The 21,286-nt window shown below is 40.7% G+C and overlaps 3 protein-coding genes across 8 annotated transcripts in view; all 3 read right to left on the bottom strand.

The window, feature by feature from the left end:
- The window catches only part of fmnl2a (formin-like 2a), a 46,076-nt gene extending 33,201 nt beyond the window's left edge, over window positions 1–12,875 (bottom strand). For all 6 annotated transcript variants that reach the window (XM_079358093.1, XM_079358094.1, XM_079358090.1 and 3 more), the window contains exon 1: window positions 12,150–12,875. In XM_079358093.1, coding sequence (XP_079214219.1) covers window positions 12,150–12,263 — 114 coding nt within the window. In that variant the 5' untranslated portion in view covers window positions 12,264–12,875. The remainder of the gene's footprint in view (window positions 1–12,149) is intronic.
- Window positions 1–21,286, bottom strand: part of pttg1ipb (PTTG1 interacting protein b) — an 82,183-nt gene that overhangs the window by 58,173 nt on the left and 2,724 nt on the right. The window lies entirely within an intron of this gene.
- sumo3b (small ubiquitin like modifier 3b) lies at window positions 17,008–19,719 on the bottom strand. Its single transcript, XM_079356746.1, has 4 exons — window positions 19,580–19,719; window positions 18,732–18,860; window positions 18,540–18,611; window positions 17,008–17,688 (listed from the first exon to the last, which is right to left on the bottom strand). The coding sequence occupies exons 1-4, from the start codon at window positions 19,598–19,600 to the stop codon at window positions 17,623–17,625; spliced, it is 288 nt and encodes a 95-aa protein (XP_079212872.1). The 5' UTR covers window positions 19,601–19,719; the 3' UTR covers window positions 17,008–17,622.

Consider the following 21,286-nt stretch of genomic DNA (forward strand, 5'->3'; position numbering starts at 1 on the left):
TTAAAAGACGATTCAACACCTCGAAGTATGCTGTTGCATTCAATGACACAAAGCCACTAATACTCTCACTGTGTCACACAGAAACGTAAACACAGACTTTACCCGTTTGTTGGCTCATTCCTCGACCTCTACGTTGTTTGAGAGGAACTTTACGTGGAGGTACAGACTGGATAGGTAGAGTGCTTTGTTGGGTGGATGAGGGCGCCCTGAGTTAAGGGCTTCCTGCTTGGTGAGGCTCCAACTAATGCAAAAAAAAAGAAAAAAAAAAAGAAACCACTTCCACCAGCCGTCAATTCACCTCAATGCTAATGAGCTGTGACAGGCACTCAGAGAGCCAGGGTCAGGTTACCCTAAAGTCTACAGTCACACTAATTCTGTGTCTGTGTTATTAATGGGGTGATGTTGAGAAGGGTGTGGCAGCCTTTCACCAACACCTGCTGGCAGACCACCCTGCCCAAAACACACACACACCTAAATATAACTCAGCGGGTCATTTACGGGTAATTAAAGAAAGAGCGTAAGGAGGATTATGAGAGGTTTACAACGCATGGAAAAATGATGTGAAGTCAAACACTAGCTTGCAGTAGTGGTTTGTTTTTTAAAGAAAGAAAACGAATATAACATGTGCAAAGTGTGTCCTAAACACGAACAAACATAACAATGCAGAGAGACTCCCTCCTGACCACAGACAAAAAAGAAGAAGATGAACTCACTGGGCCAGATGACCGAGCCCTCTTTTCTGTGAAATGTTGGCCTTCAACGCTCCCATCGAGTCTGGCCTCGTGTCACGCTGCCAAACTGAGAGCTCGTCTCCAGAGCAGCTGTCCCACATCTGTACTTTAAGTGAGAACCATTACAAAACAATTGGAGGAGCTGAAGCTGTGAGTATTGGCTCGACATCCTTCAGTGTTGGATCGAGCTTCACCAAACAACGAAAAAGTTTATATCAGGATAAGTCAGGTGACACTTACTCTGTGTCAGAGTCCCTGAAACGCACATACATTGATCACAGAGCAGCTTTATTGTCCAGCATGGAAAAGAGAAAAACTCTTTGACCCGGGCAACATTTGTAGGACACACGCCGACCAGAAATCACAAAGACATTGAATTTAACAAAAAAATTGCTAAGCTATTCATTTATTTATTTCAATAAACAATGCTAAACCATAATCTTAAGACAGCGATATCTAAAGCAAAGTGCGTGCTGATTACTGCCGACGAACTCATGATAATCCTAAAGGAAACATCTGTACGCGATCAGAGGATAACAGGGAAATATTTCATTACTTAATGTTGTAGTGCTGAATCAGTCATGATAAAGGTTTTTGTACTTCTTGGGATCTTTATATAAAAAAAAGAAAAGAAGTGTGCAGCTTTTTGCAGAAAGACAGAAAATTAAGTCTAATAAAGAGTGAATGTACTTTGAGTCTACAAGAGCAGTTTGCTTGAAAGTGGAACCAAAGGGGACTCAGAAGCAGAAAGAAAGAAGATTCCCATCAGCCTACACAACAATGTGGAGTCAAAAAGTGTTGCTCAACTTCTGTCAGTGTTCAACCCTCGCACATGGATCAGGTATGAACATTAGCGTCCATGCATCCTCACATTATGCAGCTTGAGTCAAATAAAGGAGTAAAAAAAAAAAAAAAGACAGCTGGCTCAAAGCCCACCAACCACCCACCACCTTCCAGGGGGTCTGCGGAGGCACAGCTGGCCCCGAAAGCAAACACACATGGCCCACATGAAGGGCTTGTGTTGCTGCGTAAAGATGTGGACTTTGTTAACAAAACTGAGAAACTGGCCATTATCCGTTAACCCGGAACAATAAAAGAGACAGGACGAAATACAACAGCAGCTTAAACCTCCAACACAACCATTAACATCAATCCAAGGGAACGTTTAACAGTGATGAGGCTTCATGGGCAAATCTTACTCCACTCCGTATGTTCAAGAACTTTCTCAGAAAAGTCCAAGCCCAAATGACAGTTTGTTTACTGTCTGACTGGATGATCAGCTCTGTTGGGGATTTAATCTTCCTGCTGTAAATTTCTGCCTTTTTAAGATCATTTTATTCTTCATTAATAATGCCAACCCTCACTGATAAAAAAAACAAAACAAACTAAACTTTTGGGATCAAAAACTTTAGAACTTTTGTTCATGGCCTGTTCATTGTGTGTTGTTCTGTTTTTGTATTATCCTACATAAATACTGACCTCTATGTTCAATAAAGACAACAAAGTTTTTTAAACTCAAGATCCAAACTGTTTTTGTCCAACGAAGTGGACAGTAATCCCCTGAATAAAAACGTACATTAACAGATGTTCTTGCATCGATGACTCTGAAAGATGTCTCACTTCTTTTGAACAAAAAAATCGATTCCATTTAAGTGTTGGCTACAAAGGAGCTGAAGACAACAGGGAGCAAGTAGAACTTTTAAAGTCACTCGACATCATTCACTAAAACAGTTTGTTTTTCTTGCCTTGGTTTCGATGTGTTTTTAGAATTCTGTAACTTTAGTGAAGTCCCTGAAAATGTCTTCTATGTGCATATGACTGTAAAAATTGACTGAAACTAAGGCGTGTGCGAAGCAGTCAGGCCGAGCCTTCGCTCAGATATCTTTTCGAGCAGCTCTGATTCGTCCCTGGGGTCTTGAGAGAGAGAGACACACCCACACTCTCCTCTCCCACTTCAATCTCTACCTCATTTCCTGCTAATGCACCACAACCACAAACGACTCTGATTTTTCAGACTGAGCGCTACGAGAAAGCAGTATTTAATCCAAATCATTCACGTGTTTGCGACGCTCTCGCGAGCAATACGACACACGTCGAATCACACGGGTGACCTCAACAGATTGCCTCTCTTTCTGTTGTAAACACCCAGTTTGCATCATTCAGTGCAATGTTCCAACCTCCAAGTTATTACTTCTCTTTAAAACTTCTAGCCGTCTTTTTAACTGAGCATTACAAACACCACAATACATGCCACAACAAGAACGCCTCTGACTACATCCATAATTGACAACTAGTCTTAACAAATACTTTCAAATTGCCTAATACTCCGGAAATGAGTTCTGTATTAGTCTCTCTGACATATGTTACATATTTGACTTCTCATTGTCCCAGCCAGGCAGTGAAGGAACCCCTGCAGCCCAGTCATGAAAGAATCTAAATCTATCATCTTCATAGTAGAGCTATTAAGCCATAACTTCCTACAAAAGGGAGAAAGGATTTGGTCGACCCAGAGGCATGTGCCGTTCCACCCAAACTGTCCTCCCCTCATTAGCGCCACGTGGATCTGTAATCCTCTGCGTTCTTTGAGGGCACAGGTGTCCCCCGTCTGTCCTCAGATTAGCTTTGTAATCCCCGGGACCCCCTGCTCCTCCGGCTCAGCAGCCTCCTCCATCGAGACTCAAGAGTTTATGTTTGCGAAGCTGTTCGCTGGAATGTCTCGCCACCAAATGGTGAGTTCAAATGTTTGAGCTCGGCCTCTCATTTTCCAGCTTTTTTTTTTTTTTTTTTTACGAGCACATTCCAATGAAATTCCATTCCTTTACCTTTGTGTAGCTCAAACAGGAGCTTATCAGTGCAACAATAAAACCATAAAGCTCGGCTGCTCTGATTTGTACAAATCCATGACTTGGCTGTATTTTTGCCAAACATAGAAAAATGCAACAACAAAAACCAGCTGGTGCCATGTTTACATTGAGAGTAATGTAATGTTGTCTTGAATCCGAATCGCTTTATGCTTCTACAAATACCGGAAACATTATGGAGTCTCTTTGGAGCAGCAGGAAGTTGTCCAAATAAAACAGTTGATGCACGAACACAGGAGGAGTTCCAGCCGGGCCAGATGTTGTGCTGTTGCGAAATTTGTCAGAACAAAGGTGGAGTCCATGTTCCTACTCGAATGAACAAATAATACAAAGGAGGAAAAGCTGTTTATCGAAAAGATAAAAGATAAACAACGGCTCATAGGAATGTATATGGAGTGCACAATAGGAAGAAATCACAGGTTTGTTTTTAAAAGAAAATGTCTGTTTTGGGACTTTTACATGATGAAACTTTATTTGAGTGGGTGGCCGTGGGATGAATGAGATCACACAAAAAAAAAGGAGGCTGACTAATTGAATGAGGCTGCTAAGTATAATCCTGTAGAGCTCTTAATCTGTCTTTCATTAACTACATCTTCCAAACTTATAATACCACACTCATCTGCCACGTGCTGCTGTGTAGAGTTAATATATAGCGAGAACAAAATCTGCACCTTTAAGACGTGTGATAAATGAATACTATTGTGCATCTTCTTTAATGTCAACTTTTGGATTTAGAATTTTCGTCAGACTTCCTCGGTCCTCATCATGCTGACATTGTTTCTGTGATGCAGTATATCTACACCTCCTCCTGCACTGAGGCCACAAGCAAGAGGCTGTCTCCTTTAATATTTCCCTTCCAGTCTTTGTCTTTGAACAAAAGAAGTGGACAATAAGCGGCTCAGTGACTTCATCTAATGAGATGATTGATGCACTTTGAACTGCATGTGGTCAAGCTCAGTAATGTCATTCTTTATTGTCCCATGTAAAAATTGGAAGAATGGGGCGCGATGAATCTTTGGACCCACATTTAAGGAGGACCCTTTCTTTTGAGTTTTACTCAAAATACATACTGGCCCACGTTGCTGTGGGTTTATGTGGGGGGTCCAGGGAGTGAGGCCTATCGTCTGTCCAATAAAGCCTAAAACAACAGACTGCTGCATTGTCTGGGACTGTGATGGGGCCTATATCAAACTCTGGCAAAGAGCGCTGAAGGACATTCATATGCAACAGGACCTCCCATTCAGCTCTGCGGATGTTAATTCTGGCAAGTCGTTACCCGACAAAACCTGCTTTTTTTCTTCTTCTTTTTTTTTTTTTAACTCGGGCAGCTTCAAAAGCAGCATATGTTGCAAGAAAACACAGAACAGACCGACTAAAAAGAAACTAAATCAACTTTAAAGTGAAGGGCAGAACCCCAAAGTAGTCCTGCAATGTCCTGTAGGGGATGTTACAAGAAAGCACACGATGACATTTGGAGGGAAGGACACAGGCTGCATATTGTAAAAGCTTGGAAGATGCACAGGCGTGAAAAACTCTAAAATGTCAGCTGATACAGCATGAGTACTCGCCTTCATGCAGGCCTGTTAGAGCCCGAAACGTAACAACGACCCGAAATCTAAAAAAAAAAATGTAACAAAACCCCAAATGTAATAACTGTCGTTGTCGGCTCTAACAAGGCCTCAAAGATCCACGTTGTTCAGTCCCTAAGAGCTGCATAATGGATTATATCATTATAATGATCATTCAATTAAACCGTTAACACACTCAATAAAGCCCAAGGCCTTGAAGGAGAGCCATATCAATGCCACAAGACACAGCTGGACCCTGACGCCACAACACGAGTATGTCACACTGACACCGACGTCTCGAGGCTTTTTCTAGTTATCTGTTTCTGATAAAGCTCAGTGTGGAGAAGATCAACTCATTCCTAACAGGTCGTAACAAAATCAGCATCTCTTGTGCAGGCAGTGGCACTTAATGGCACAGCTGCCACCCTGGAGCACAAACGGACCATAATGCACTTCTCCACGGAGCAATGACTCCCCTGCTCTTTTGTGCGGCTCTCGGACCGGCCCTGTTGGATGACATTGGCGACTGGCGGTGACCAAAAAGAAAAGGAGCACACTGGCCTTTTGCAGGCTGCATCATTTTACACCTGCTTCTTACACTGGAAGACCTACAGCAACGACGGTCAGGGCCAAGCACAAGGCTGCTTTCAAGAGTGAACACACACACACACACACACACACACACACACACACACACACACACACACACACACACACACACACACACACACACACACACACACACACACACACACACACACACACACACACACACACACACACACACACACACACACACACACACACACACACACACACACACACACACACACACACACACACACACACACACACACACACACACACACACACACACACACACACACACACACACACACACACACACACACACACACACACACACACACACACACACACACACACACACACACACACACACACACACACACACACACAGTAGAGTTTGCATTCAGTGCAACAATTTAAGAGAGTCAAGAAACAAAAAGAAACTTAAATGCCTTCTTTATCCGAGACAGGAAATAACAAAGATTAACTCTCATAATACAGTTTCTTTTTTTCATGTTGGATCAGAGTAAAAACCCTGTGAAGTTAGTCTACAGATTGTAAGTCAATAGTCTTTTTGCTTGGTCTGTACTCTGTGCCACCCACGCAGCAGTGCAGAAAACCCAAACACCCCCAGACGTGCGGGTGTCAAAACTGAACCGAGAGCAACAATAGTGATTGAAGCCCCAGTGATTTCAGCTCAGCAGTGGCAGCTCAAAGCCAACAGACCTGTTCCCTAAATAATCAGCTGACCCCTCCGCAAGCAAGGCGACGTGTCTCAAGGCTTCGCTTCGAGGTTTTCGTGCGGCACATTATCGCTCAATGCCACAGCGCCTCGCATGCTCCACTGCAAGAGGCTGCAAAGATATCCGCACTGGCTGCTGGATCTCATTGCTCCCCGGGCATTTCATGCTCGGCTCTGTTACGGCTAATTGGTGGGTGAGCATCCTGGGGCTCCAACTCAGCAGAAACTCACATGCTCATACACAAGCTAGTAGGCACACACACACACACACACACACACACACACACATACACATATTTGGGTATTTATCGTGGCCTCTTGCACACTGCCGGGTCTGGGTCCAGTGCCAGGCTCCGTGTTGGGCTCTCCACAGAATAAAGAGCAGCTCTGTTCTGAAGGCCTGCTGCACGGGATTCAGCCACTGTTCACCCTCTGCTCTTTAGACAATGCCCATTGTGCTGATTTTTAATGAAGAGGAGTCAACGTGGAAAAACTTCGAGGGCTAGCTTGGTCACTTCCTGGGTCCTGTGCAGCACTGAGATGAAGCGATCACTGTGTGTTCAAAACAATGTGAAAGTAGGAAACGCTAGGAGAGACATCACAAGCTGTCTGTAAATAAACACTTGCGTCTTATGTTTATTTTTTCAATTTTGTCTTTCATCCCTGTCCACACCTACAGTTGAAATACATTCATCAAATAACAAAATACTAAAAAATGTGTATTGGAAACAATTATTAACATTTATTTCAGTGCTGGAAACAGTGATACGTTTAAAGCAGCGCCAATCCACATTTGTGGGTGCCTCCGGACAGAAGTTCACAAACTGAGCGTCACAGACTCTAGAGACACATGATGGTTATATAAAAGTGTAAACGCTGCTATGGTTAATGATTTGTTAGCAAACAACTGACTATCAAGATACAAAGCCGGTGGAAGCAGCCTTTATCGGAGTCAGGTTTCTCACCACTTAAAAATAAAAAGTCTTGTGTTCAATGTCCTTTCGTTGCTTTGTTTTGTCACCAACTCCTGAGAACAAGAGCCAAGTGTTAAGCTAGTAGCTTTCCATCTATCCATCCTCCATAGCTTTGTTTGCCTTTATGCTGTTCTTTGATTTGGTGACGATGTTGTGAAGGTAGCATACAGTACGTTGGGCTGGATATCTTTAAAGCTACCCACTGCTGCTAGAAACAACCCTGTGTTTTGAGTGTGAACCGATCGATTTAAGTGGCTGTAAAACAATTGGCTGTAAAAGCACATGAAGAGGCTGAAAGACCACGACATGCTCTGGATTATGTCGACTGCAGTCAGTGAATTATTTATAGAGAGGATTCATCACTACAAGTGACACCTTAAATACAGACGCATGTTTATATAAAAATACGGATTAGTGAAGCTTTAAACACCTAATATGTGATCGTTTAATATTCTATTCAGTTGCTTTTTCTTTCATAGATAAATCAAGGACTAGGTGTAATAAAAACAATAATAACTTGGACCTGTCAATGTGACAAATTAGCATGGCTACTCATATGATTAATCTTGGGAGTAGATTTCAGATGCAGGGCCCGGGCACCAATAACAGCAGCTCGGGATGCTTCAGCAGCCTTCTAACAAAGCAGCTTAGATGTAATCTGTGCAGACTATTGAGAAGAGCAGCGACAACCTCAGCTAAGCCTATAGTCCCCCATATGGCATTTAAACGAGTCCTGGCTGTAAACTTCTGTGCCTCCCTGACAGCAGCGGTGTTATTCAAAAACACTGATTGAAGTGGAGGCTCTCCTGGATGTGGGTGCTATCTAATGTTTGATATCAACTTTGTGGTTAGCTGAAGCGGAGAGGCAAACATGAGGCCTGAGCTGGGTTCCTGTAACTCTGTCATTTTTCCTGCGCTCCTCATACTGTACATGTGATTCCACATGCTTTCAGCCAGGATGCACTTAGACCAAGACACTAAGTTGATCTTTGCTTATATCCTCTGATGCTCTGCTAAATGTCGACGATGGACTGATTATGCAATGGGCAGATTAAACGTGAGCTGCTGATATATGATGCTGATATGGCCAGTCATAGTAGCAGTTTTAGTTACTGGGATATTACTGCATGCAATGCACAATAAACATAAAGATGGCTGACACTGGCTTAAATTCATTTGCAACCCATCTTCGTCTTGAGGAATGACTTTGGCAGCCACAGCAGGAAGTAATGACTTGCAAACAAGGTTTCCACATTTAGGGAATAGAAGCTTTTTCCTCACAAAAGGCTACAAACAGTGACAGTCAGAACACGATCAGCAAAGAACAGGCTTTAAACACACAGAAAACCATTTTGGGGGAAAGACTTGTCAAATTGCAGCGTACACCTGTAAGGAACTCCAGCCCACAGTCGTATATTAAACAATGAGTGTTTGGCTGAAGCTCAGCCTCACTTCATGGCCAAGGTCACATGTGAATTGGCCTCTCTTATCGCAGCAGAGGCCTTGCATTACAATTAGCCTCAGTCTTTTTCCAAGATCAGCCCCAGGCTCTAGGGATTCACGAGACACAGACTTCAATGGGAGCTTTTCATTAAGTAGAAAATGTCGACTCAGCCAGCAAAAAAAAAGAAGGGAAAAAAAGCACAACCACAGAAAAGTGGCTCTACAATAGAGCATAGTCTGATCCCTGTGTGTGACTGGTAAGACGTGACCTAAAGTAAATGACTGAGAAGTATAGCCGTGCATGCTGGATATATTACAACACAACCTTTCACAAAGAGGCTGTTTTTCTTTTTATGATTTCACAACTGATGCACAATGATAAAGCCCCACTCAACCATAGACTGTCAATATTAATGGATAAAAACCTGAGTGACATCACCAAACTATCACCGGGGAACTAGAGACTCATCGACAGCAGCCGCCATGTTGGAAATCCTGGAAATGCTAAGAGCTGGATTTAACAGTTAAAACAAACTGTTACATCCTCCCCTCCTGTCAATCATGTCAGCTACATGCCTAACTATGAATAACACATAATCAAATATAAACAAATGTTTTTTTTAATTATTCCACCCCCTTAGAGTAAGTGCTCCTGAGGATAAAAACTAATCAGACCTATTCCATGTTTTGTAGCAGGCTTCAAACATGTTGATTTCTGCTGTAAAATGTGGTGTGTATGCGAGTTCAGGGGCTCCAGGACTGAAGGTTGCCACGTGGTTTCAATCTTAAAAGAAGCACACTACATTGGAGAGAACAATACTCCTCATGTGTACATGTATTTTTTTTTTACTTAGCTGGCATTTAAATGTATGCTGTTCCCACACGTGTGGTCTCCTCAGATGATTCAGCTCATGAGGCAAAATATGAAATGCACCTTACAGCGTTGAGCCAAATGTTCAAATACCCTCTGTCCTTGGTAAGAAATTCGAGGGCTCTGGCGAGGCGAGAGCTTGAATGTGGTCGCACACAGCGCAAGCCTTTAATCCAAATGGCTCCCTGCTGAGATCCGGGCCTGGTCTGTTGATCAAACCTATTAGGAGTGGCAGGTAAACAGTCCTGCTTCTACTCCAGCATGAATTTAAAATTTTTCAAAATTATTTGGAAAATTAATAGTGACATTTTAGGACGGATAAAAGTATAAAACAGGCAAAACAGATCAATCAAATCACTGCGGGTGCTAATGTGACAGAATAAGGCTGATTATACAATGATATAAATAAACTTAGAGTTGATTAACACGCAAGTACAAGAATTGTTTATCAGCAGCCAAGCACACTTCAATCTTAATTCATTAGCAATGAATAGCACACATGTGCTGCTGTGATACAAAGCAGGGCTGAGAAGCCATGATGAAGTATCATCCTAATCATCTGCTATTCAAACTCAAGTGAGGTCATCAGAGTCACACAGTGCCACTCGCTCCGGCAATCAATGGAGACAACAGCCATCAGACACGGCCGGGACACATTAGAGTTTAAATGGCAGTAAATAACACTAAATGCAGTGATTATAGTGCTAAATTCCTGTAATGCTGGAGGGCTTCCATCCCTGCAAGAGCTGAGGCATCATGCTGGCAGCAAGGAGGGAGGGAGGGAGGGAGCGGGGGGAGTTCCTGGCATACTACGAGGATCTGCTTTTGTGACAACCAACCTATGAAATCCTGAAGTTAGACAGGTACATGTAGATCTGTGTTTTGGTTGTTTGTTTGTTTTTTTTTCTGGAGAGCTTAGGGATACACTTTGTAAACCACGCGTATTGTTTGTTAATCATTTTCTCCAGCCTGATGTTTACTGCACAAGTTGTTTTCTTGTGAATCCGGAAGGGAGAGACCTCTCACAAGACGAAGAAAGTCGGTGACTCTCAAAGCAGACGTGATTAAGAAAAAGACCTAAATCCCTCTGTGGTGTGACGTCAAACCTCTACAAACAGCCAGACAGGAACGACGGGATTCATCAGCACAGGCAGCATTCACACCCATTCACACACAGCAGTGATTGATTTAACGTGCCGCTAAACTTGATCGGCTTATAGTAATGACTAAACAAAACCGTTTGACCAACATAAAAAGAAAAACAAATCCATGTTAACAGAAGTAGTAAAATATTAAAGCACCTTTCTCCATCGTAAAGTCAACTTAACAATCTCACAGTTGCAAGAACTTGCTTCCTTGCTCCAGTCAAATTCCTTGTGCTGAGCCGTTAATGTTTATGAGAGCAGTAGGCCAGACGACAATCACGTTTGACCCACATTTTGCCAGTTCTCAAATTTCACCTACACTCCACTGTTCTTCTACTCGGGCCGTTATTCATCAACTGAGGAGCTGATTTGTAGTGGAAGCTCCCCGGACCAGCTCAGACTTAGTCACAATCAATAAATTAGAAAACCCAAGAACAGTATCAGTGATGATTCAGTGCCAAAGTTCAGTCAAAGAATCACCCAGAACATTTTTCCTCCAAATGTATGTCTTTGTCATTCAAAATGGTATTAGAGTGTCAATCCTTTTCCACACATACTTTCTTTTAAACTCAATTTAATGACCGGTTAGCGCTTTAAAATCTGAAAGATCTTTCAACAACACCAGAGGAAATGTTCAGCACTCCCACCCAGGTAACATAATTGCTGACAGACACTGTTGACACTTTATGATGTGACAGATGTTTCGAAGGACCTGGCATGCTGGGCATTTTAGAGTTTCTGTAGAAGCAAGTCAATGTGTGGACTCATAAAGTGGGGGGGAAAGAATGTCATAAAAGCAGTAATTTGACTAGCCTACAGGTGTCTTATGTGAATAGAGTCTGGATTTTACACAAGCACTGCTGTACATTCATTAACTTCTACATGGAGTTCAAAGCAGCAAGAATTTGATGCTGGATGTATTTCAATGCTGTAAGGCAACCCCCTGTATGACTGATGGACATCTGAAAATCCTACAACTTTGAATAGGTTTAGAGGAACTGAGATGCTGTCTAATACCTCAAGTGTGCAACAGATGCTAATCTTTGACACTCTTGTCAGAATTCCCCCTTTTTTTTCTCCTCCTGAACAACAAAGAGCAGGCAGGCGTGCTGGACAAACAGGGGTCCAACCTACACACAGCTGTCCCGTCTCAGGACACTGAAGCATGGTGGGGAAACAAAGAAAACTCACAGATGAAAAACGACTTTTTTTTTTTTTCTTCTTACCAAAACGGTTGCAAATCTCTCCTCCAGTTCACCTGGTTCAGGCATTGGCAGTTTCAGAGGCATGTTGTGTCCTCTGAAATCAGGGTGCTGGTCCATACTCCCTGCGTTCCCCATGTTTCCTCTTTGACCAACAAGTACAACTTTTTTTTCTCCCTCTTTTTTTTGTTCTCTTCTTAACCCCCTTCTTCTTCTTCTTCTTCCACTTGGGGGGAAAACGGCGTACAAAAAGGGAGATGTATGCTCGCGTCCTTTGGTTGTGCTTCTCTCCTTAGAGGTTTCTTCTTGTGGTTACTTCTTCTTCTTCTTCAACATTGAGCACATGTGAGGGAGGAAGGTTAATAATGCGACGGGTCCGAGCAGAGCAGCAGGAGTGGAGCCCCTTGTGAGGCATTTTCATGGCAGCAGAAAAAAAAAAGACGTGAGCTGGAAACTTGTCTCTATCCACACGGACCTTTCCGCGCTGTTATCCGTATCTTGCACAATTTCGGCTCCACTCCCAGTCGGTAGTAATGACGACGAGCATGATTCACCCGCACCGCAATCCCCCTCGTCTGCTGTGTGTGTGTGTGTGTGTGTGTGTGTGTGTGTGTGGGTATACTGTGAGTGGAGAGCAGGCTTCACTAATCCCTCCGCGAGCTGCTGACCAGCTAGTTAAGGAGGGAGAGGAGGAGGGGGTCCACACAAACACGAACACACACTAACAGCGCACACACTCTCATCCCTCCCTACAATGAGTTCTTTGAGTGGGGAAGCCTCCCACTTCTTCTTCTTCTTCTTCTTCTTCGTCTTCTTCACAGGGTGTAGCACCCAAAGCCGTAGCCAAGGAGATGATCATTTGTGAGTTGCATTGTGGTACTTTGAGTTCATCGTGAAAAGCAACAAAATTGGTTTCATGACGACTGCTCCCCCCCCCCCCCCCCCCCCCACACACACACACACACACACACACACACGCACGCGCACGCACAATTTAGATGCATATTTCTATTAATTTACAAAGGTTTCATTTCTTCCATTCATATGTCCAAGTGCCTCCACATGTTGGAGGCAATAATAGACGTTATCACTTAATGATTAAACTTTTTGTGGATGATGTGTCAATTACTCACCCAGCTAAGCATTTGATTGATACCTGCATGTGACAAGTTAACATGTCTCCTGTGTGAGAGAGTCATGACTAATATGATCTTTCTCAACAGTGCGAAAAAAGGTTTATGTCACTCAGCAGCTGAAAAAACATACATGAGCTGTGATCACATGTTTGAGGTCACCTAGACTCACTATCATATTATACAATCTATCATAAACTAAAGCCGGTGACTGTCTACACCAGCAACTCTAGTGAGTGCCTCACCACTGTGGATGAATCAGCCCTTGAATTGAATTTTCACAGCAGATATTTAAACAAGTATTAGCTATCTGCTTTTTTGAATAAACTGTAATTTCTCAACATGTTCAATACTGCAACTAGCACACCTGCATGAAACAAGTTACTAAGACCATAATAATGTGTCCTCTGTTTAACAGCTGAAAAAGTATTATACTGCATGTTGTTACTAGCCTACTATTGTAAATGACCTCACACACCTGTAGAACAGTAATATTAACATTGGTTGTACTGTATATTACCCGAAGCAATGAATAATTATCATAATTATAAATAACACAAGACCTCAACTTAAGGGTAACGATATGATTCTTAAGTTTATTTTTGTTTTTATTTAATCTCTTAGTTTTATCCATTGCAATAAAAAAGTTAGATGAAAGTGTAACTGCATTACTTGAGGGGGGGTCCATGAAGGATCCATTGTTATTTGCTATATTAAAATACATTACTTTAAAAGTACAGCGTAGTGTCATGTCACATCATAATTTTGAACAGAAGTGATTGATGTGTTTAACGTTTTCTGTCTTATTCTTGTCTTGAACATTTAGGTTTTTTTTTAAAAATAAAACCTTTTTGTCCAGTGTAAAAGTGAAGGGCCTTTTTTGTTTTCCAAAAAGGAATTTTCCCATTTAGCTGTTTTAGCTTTAGTTTTGCATGCTTGCTATAATGTCTCATGGTTGTTCTTACTGCACTTAAATGTAATAGCCACCATTAATGTAAGGTTTGTATATTTCCTGACTTCAACTATTAAAAATGTCTGTTGTCAATTGTTCAAAGTGATCCCAAACCAAGGCACATTCTCCCAAGTACATTGTTCACCTGTGCCAAGATTTTTGGAATCTTTATTTTGTACAAGAGCACAGTCACTGACATGTTTATTCCCACTTAAAAATTTGAACAAGCATTGGGCTGAAATCTGATCTGCTGACAGGGTGGAGGCTACATTACGTACAACAGGGTGACATCAGCATGCAGCGCTCTGGAGACCATCCAGAGGTTCTCCAGATGCACAGTGCTTTCATTCAGGATGCTGGACCCATTGAACACAGGGAGGGTGTCATATCTTAGGTTGCTGGCTGGACACACTCAGGATGCTAAACACAGCTGACTGACCTCATGTGATCATTATGTGAACCAAAATTGGTTGATTTTCTCTTTCTGCAGGCCTTGTTGTGAACTGTGTGCACAGTATATACAGCATCTTAATGTACTTTTCTGGGTTGGAGTTGAAAAGGAAAACAGTATGACTTTGAATACATTTACTCTGCATTTTAGCAACAATCAGGACATGAACATCAGTGTAATCATAGGAACTGTTTAAGTAATAAAGATCATTAATTAAAGAATGTTGTTTAAAAAATAATAATATCTCCATTATTAGAATATTAGAAACATTTGATTTTATGTCATTCACCACAAATCAATTCATGACCACACATCACAAACTAAAACATCATTTTGGCTTAATGACTGTCTTCAAGATCGGGTTTGATATTATGTTTTAAACTATAACCAGCCTGAAGGCCATATTTCATTATCACTCAAACTCATACAGTATAAGTAAGAATTTCTGGTGAGATAACAAAAAAAACAAATTAACCACGCAGGTAAACAGGGTCTTTTTGGTCCCGAGGTCTGGGGTTTAAGAGCTATTTCCTGTCTGGTAATACACTGGTGGAGGAGGGCCAATGTTTGTTCAGGGATTTGAAGTCTTTATGAAAGTCTTTCAATGTACAGAAGCCCATGTTTAGATTTATTTTTCTTTTATGACTTGTAATCAGAATTGTGCATACATAAATAGGGCTAAATAAATCAGCTGTTCTCTTGTCACAATAGTAAACAAATGCACCCTCTCCTTTACATCGCCAGCAGAGCACTGCAAGGCACAGTGAAAGAGATTTCTAACAATACAAATAACAACTCACTTCTCCCCATTAACTGCAGGCACTATTGTGACGAGTTGGCTTACAGGCGTCTCTAACACAGCTCATGGTGACTCATTCCACAGCTACATAAAGTAGTGATGGTCCGACATGAGGACTGGTATCACAGCTGATCTGTTTCTTTCATCACGAGGATAATAATTCAGCAAATCCTTCCAGAAGCTTAAATGCATAGGCATCAAGAAGACAAAATAAAAATAAATCATGTTATAACTGTTCTCTTTTGAAATGGTAAAACACAGCAGCTCTGCATTTGACCATAAAGCACCATTGAGTCTTCAGAGAGACGTTGCATTAGAGTGCACTTGGAGTTGAGTGTATAGAAAAGAGGGGGGAACCTTGCAGCTGCTTGAGAGGTCTGGGGAAAAATATATGAGAGGCTTCAGATATCTCCACAAGGAAATATAAAAATGCAAAGGAGATGCCAAAAATAAAAGCAGCACAATCACAGCAGTGTGTGAGGAGGCTCCAAGGAGTTTGTTTGGCTGCACTGTTTAGTAACATCTGTAAAACCAAGTTCTCTTAAACAAGAGACGACTTATGGAGTTATGCCCTTTACTAGACTGGAGCAACAAATGTGTCTTTGTATTTTAATTTAAGGCCGGAGACTTCAGTGGTTCTTCAGTGAAACTTGAAATGTTTTAAACAACAATGCCCTCTAATGTAGGCAGACTGAATTACCCTCTCCAGATCTGATTTACATGATTCTCACAGCTTATTTTACTTTTTGTTCACTTGTGTGGATACAGACACGTATAATTATTGGCTTGAACAATGACTCTTAAATTTTCATTAAGTGATGAGTTATATTTTTGTGTACTTATAAAACCATTTGAGTCTTTTTAATGATTGTAGTCCAACAACTAAATTGAGTTTCAGCTCCATAAAGTGCTATTCATTATTTCATTCAAGAGGCTAAGTATCAAACTAAATGTATTGGAATTCTGTAACATATGTACAGAAATAATGTACACAAAAGAAAGCAGAGAATATATCTTGCCAATTTGTCAAATGTCCATTTCAAAATGAAAACGAACATTCTTTGAAGAAAAAAAAAAAGATTTCTACCAACACAAGTCACGAATCAAGCATGTGATGATGTTTGTAAAGATTTGTCAAATGTCTTCAAAATTTGGGACAAAAATTTAAAAAAAACCCTTAATTTTAAACCTTAAAAACAGTCATTGAAAATATATATAACCTTGGATGACAGTGCAAATTCTAGATGTTTACTTTTTCTTCCTGAAGGTCATGAAAAGAAATGATTAACATCAGTAGAACTGATCTGTAGCTGCATAAGACTACATTTAAGCTCGCAGTGAGCCGTTAAGAGAAATATAACAAATCCTTTTATAAAAGAACACTACTCTTGTAGCTTTTTGGTCCAGAAATATTACTGTACTTTATTTCTCGTTCCGTCAAATCTGTGTTGATCATGACAGCATTGGGGTAAACCATCCGCATGTATCTTACTCATATCAAGGACACATTTCTGAGCCGATGTTACAAAAAGAAAATTGGGCATGGATACATCAAATTCTCTTTAATATTTCTTAGAAAAAAAAAAAGAAAAGGAAAAAAAAAAAAACTACTAAAAGTTTGTTACATGAGAAAATTTCATAACATCCATGTTTTCTATCCTGAGGGACCACAGTCTGCCATCCAGCAGCACCCCTCATAGAAATCTTCATCAAGTACATGAATTAAAAACAGTTTGAGAGTAACCTCAATTTGAAAGTTTACAACAATATGGAAAACTTAAACAAAAAGCAAAACGTTTTGGCATGTAGTTCAGCTTATGGTTTGTGAGACATGCAGGAGGTCATCTCAACATCAAAAGACAAGGAGGGTTTTTTCCATTAGGAGCCATATCTGATCCGAGACGCGTCCTTGCCTTGGACAATTTCAAATCATGCATTTGTGTGAATAAAACAGGTTTCAAAAGAAAAAAAAGAAATTACCCTGCATCTGAAAGTTAGGCTTTGGCCCCTAATAAAAAAACCTCCACCTTCTTGTTGTGAGCAGCCTGACATTTAGCCAAGCAAAGTATGTGTGTTGAGGGGGGGAAGGGTAGAACAGAATTAAACAAATACAACATGAAAATAATAATGTGATTCTTCCAAGAGTAGAGTCCACGTCCCATTTAGGAACAGACTCCTCCCGTCTGTTGTTGAAATACATCAATAGTGTCCTCATCCTCCATCTCCAGCTGTAGAAACACAAACATCAGTTATTTAGGAACCTCAGATTTACTTCTGCAACAACACATACAGGTTATTTCCTCATGAAAGAGAAACAGCGAGTCATACCCTCAACACTTTTTGGTTTGGACAACACTGAGCAACACAAACACTAAGCTCGGAATTAGTGTTTGGTTTGAATCTACAGTGTAAGACCAACGCACTTAGCTGATGTGTTGCTTCGCTCCCGTTTTCAAGTGTAACAAAGTTAAAAACACCAACACTGGAAATTTCTTTTCAGAAGAATACATATCCACAATCGCACGACATGTTTTTTCCCTACCAGCTACATTATACCAACAACACACAAATGATTTCATCAAGCAAGAAACTCTTCAGATTTTCCCTCATTATTTTAGTAAAAATGTTCTAAAGTGATGTTTTGTCAAGATAAGAGGCAGCTGCTGATCAGCACTGAGCAATACAATGAAATGAGGAGATGCTAATTGACCCTTACTGACTAAAGTGTACTGGAATCCTTGAACATGCACCTTTAAGGATATTAATAATCTATATTTTCGTAATTCAGCGAAACACGATTGAAAGTGTACATTGAAGTGTGGCAAATGTATTTAAAAATAATTGGATGCTTTATGTTTTTCTCGACATAAATATGTTCATGTCCGGTTGATTTTGATGCACCAGATCTCAAATATAATGTCACTGTATGTCCCAACAGTGTGATATCAGAGAAAAGATGTTCAGGTTATATGTCCTCTGATGATTTTTATTATGGTCCAAGGTTCAACTTAAACAGAACTGCTGCCCATATATGATCAGTTATGATATACCTGACAAGGATACTTGAGCTTGTACTTACCTGTGCAGGTGTGTCTGTTTCATTAATTGGCTGTCCATCAAACCTAAACCTTATCTGACGAATTGACAGTCCCTTTAAAAGACAGAAAACCCAATATGAGATTTTTTGTAATCAAGTTATTGATGAAGCAGTCTTTGAACAGTTTGTTGATGATCACAACATTTAAGTCTGCACACTTTCAGCATGACTTACCTGTCTTTCGCAGTATGCCTTCATTAGTTTGCTGAGAGGAGTATGCCTCTTGATTTTGAACTGTACTACTGACCCATCCTGGCCAGCTACCTTGAGGTTAATGTGGTCGTTCTCCGTCTTGACTCCTTCCTGCAACAACAAAAAAAAACCCCACTCATCAGAAGGAGCAACATGCTTCTGTTCCCTCAATACACAGACTGGTGCCAACACTTCATCTGCACACACAGCTAAGAGGAAAAAACTATGTAATTAATTACAATAAAGGAAGCCCTAACATCTGACCGTCCAACATCTGGCGTCACCACCGACCCCCAGTTAATGTTGATCTAAACATGAGTGTACGATAATGGTACTTAAACATTTAAGGCCAGCCAGCTCCACCTTTAGTAAGCCAGTTTACAAGTCAAGTTTCCCCCACATTATGCTAACGTTAGCTCCATCTTGTTGTTCTTTCCTTGGTTAGCATAGCATGCTAGCCCATGTTCAAACTGGCGCAGAAATCCACAATAGCGCAAAAAACCCCACAAAAACCATTCATTTCTCTGACGGTGTCCAGCGTCGATGTTGGTGAAATGAACCTTCACTTGACGGCTTTACGACGAGTAGTAGTTGCGGATGCTGGTGTAAATTTGACGTTGGAAACACAAAGCTGTGCGCCTGAAGCCAAAAATATCCGCAAATGTGCCAACCTTTGTTTTCTCCGTCGACCCGCTCAAATGCGCTATCTGAAGCCTGGACGTGGGGCTAGCTTAGCACAGGCTGCTAACGTTAACGTACACTGTGCATCATCAGCTGTTCACGAAACAAACATGAACGACATGTTCCTGCTGTGGAAAACGAGTACTGACCTTCGGCTTCTCCTCGGACATTGTGCTGTTTTTCCCGGGATGTATGAATAACGTAGAGACAGACCGTTCACGGTGAAGCGGGTTATCAGCTCCTCCGGCTCTTTCGTTTGCACCAGGAGGCGCGCGCACTTAAATTTGAAATGTAATTCGACCAAAATGGTCACGTGGTTCACCTTTTTTTCTCGGGAGCGCGGATATGTGAGCGCGCAAGCTAATTTGCGCGTACCCGAGGGGTAGGTTACACAATAACAGCACTATGCAAATCATTCTTTAGTCCAGGTCAGGGGGGCCATAAGAAAGCCTTTGACAAGAAATCAAACTTTTCTTTACTTGAGGCAGAGCTTAACATTTTTTTTTTTTTTACCAGAAATGTGTTACTTTAAGTAAGTAAGTTTTCTAGCAGATCATCAACTTAAAGTTAATGGTGGCTAGGTAAACATGTATTTATTAAATACAACAAAATATTAACCCTCTAAAGAGTGGGTCTAAAGGATTTTAGCCGACATAATTTAGTTTAAATTATTCAAACTAGTCCTTCATGAAATTCAATTGAAACTACTCTGTGACTGTGTACCTTGACAACATGTCCCCGAACCACGAATAAGAAGAACATTTTAAGGAGAATACAGAATACTTATGGTAAAGTTTCTGCATTTGTAATGTAAGGTGTGATTAAGCAATTTAGACATGAGTAATTCCTTGTATGCCTCTGTGAAACTGTGAGGCAGAAGAAGTACGCCCCCTCACTGTCCATTTTTAAAACTCATCTTAAAACACATTTTTATTCTTTGGCTTTTAACCCAGCATGAGACTCTGTTCTTGTTTTAGTGTTTTATTGTTTTTATTGTTTTAACCCTGTTAGTGTTTTACTTATGTTTTATGTTTGTGCTCTTCATGGATGTACAGCACTTTGTCACAGCCATGGCTGTTTAAAAGCGCTTTATAAATAAAGTTGAGTTGAGTTAAGTTGAGTTGAGTACATTGATTTTTCCACATGGGTTCATGGGAGTGCTTTTCCTTTTTCATGTTAAAAAAGGAACCATACGTTAGGTTGGATCCCTCAGTTTTTCTGTAACATTTAAACAGGAATCGATTTCACACACAAAAACTACTTAACCTTTTTTTGTAAATGTTCACAAAGTTTATTTTTTTTAACAGCAGATGCACATTTAGTTTAAGAAAATTGTTTGATCAGGAAACATCTCAGATTCTGATATTTATCAGCAGGAAAATGATCAAATAAACTTTAGAATGCATCTCATGTGATGAACAACCTTTTATAAAAATTAAGAAAAAAGTTATGCTTAAGACATGAATGACAAACTATGTTTTACAAAATCAAATGAACAAAGAAATACTCATTTTGAATGAAGCACCACCAAACTGTTCTATCCTTGAGGTGTAAGAATTATAAAATACTGCATTTTGCACAAGTAATAGCCCTCATATGTAGTTCAATGTTTGGATAAAAGCAAATTAAACAAACACATTTCCCTTAAAATCAGTGGAAATAACACTCAGGAATAAGAATTATTAAACTAGTATAAAAGCAAACTTTGGTGTGCAAAAAATGGAACATTAGATAGAAAGGCCACTTTTTAGAGTGTATTACACTCAGTCAGAATTATTTTTACCTATGTTGGTCACATTTTTAGGCAAATACTGGCTCTCTGAAATTAGGTAATCACAGTTTATCATATGCTACAC

This window comes from Symphodus melops (genome assembly GCF_947650265.1).
Source record: "Symphodus melops genome assembly, chromosome: 12".
NCBI lineage: Eukaryota > Metazoa > Chordata > Actinopteri > Labriformes > Labridae > Symphodus > Symphodus melops.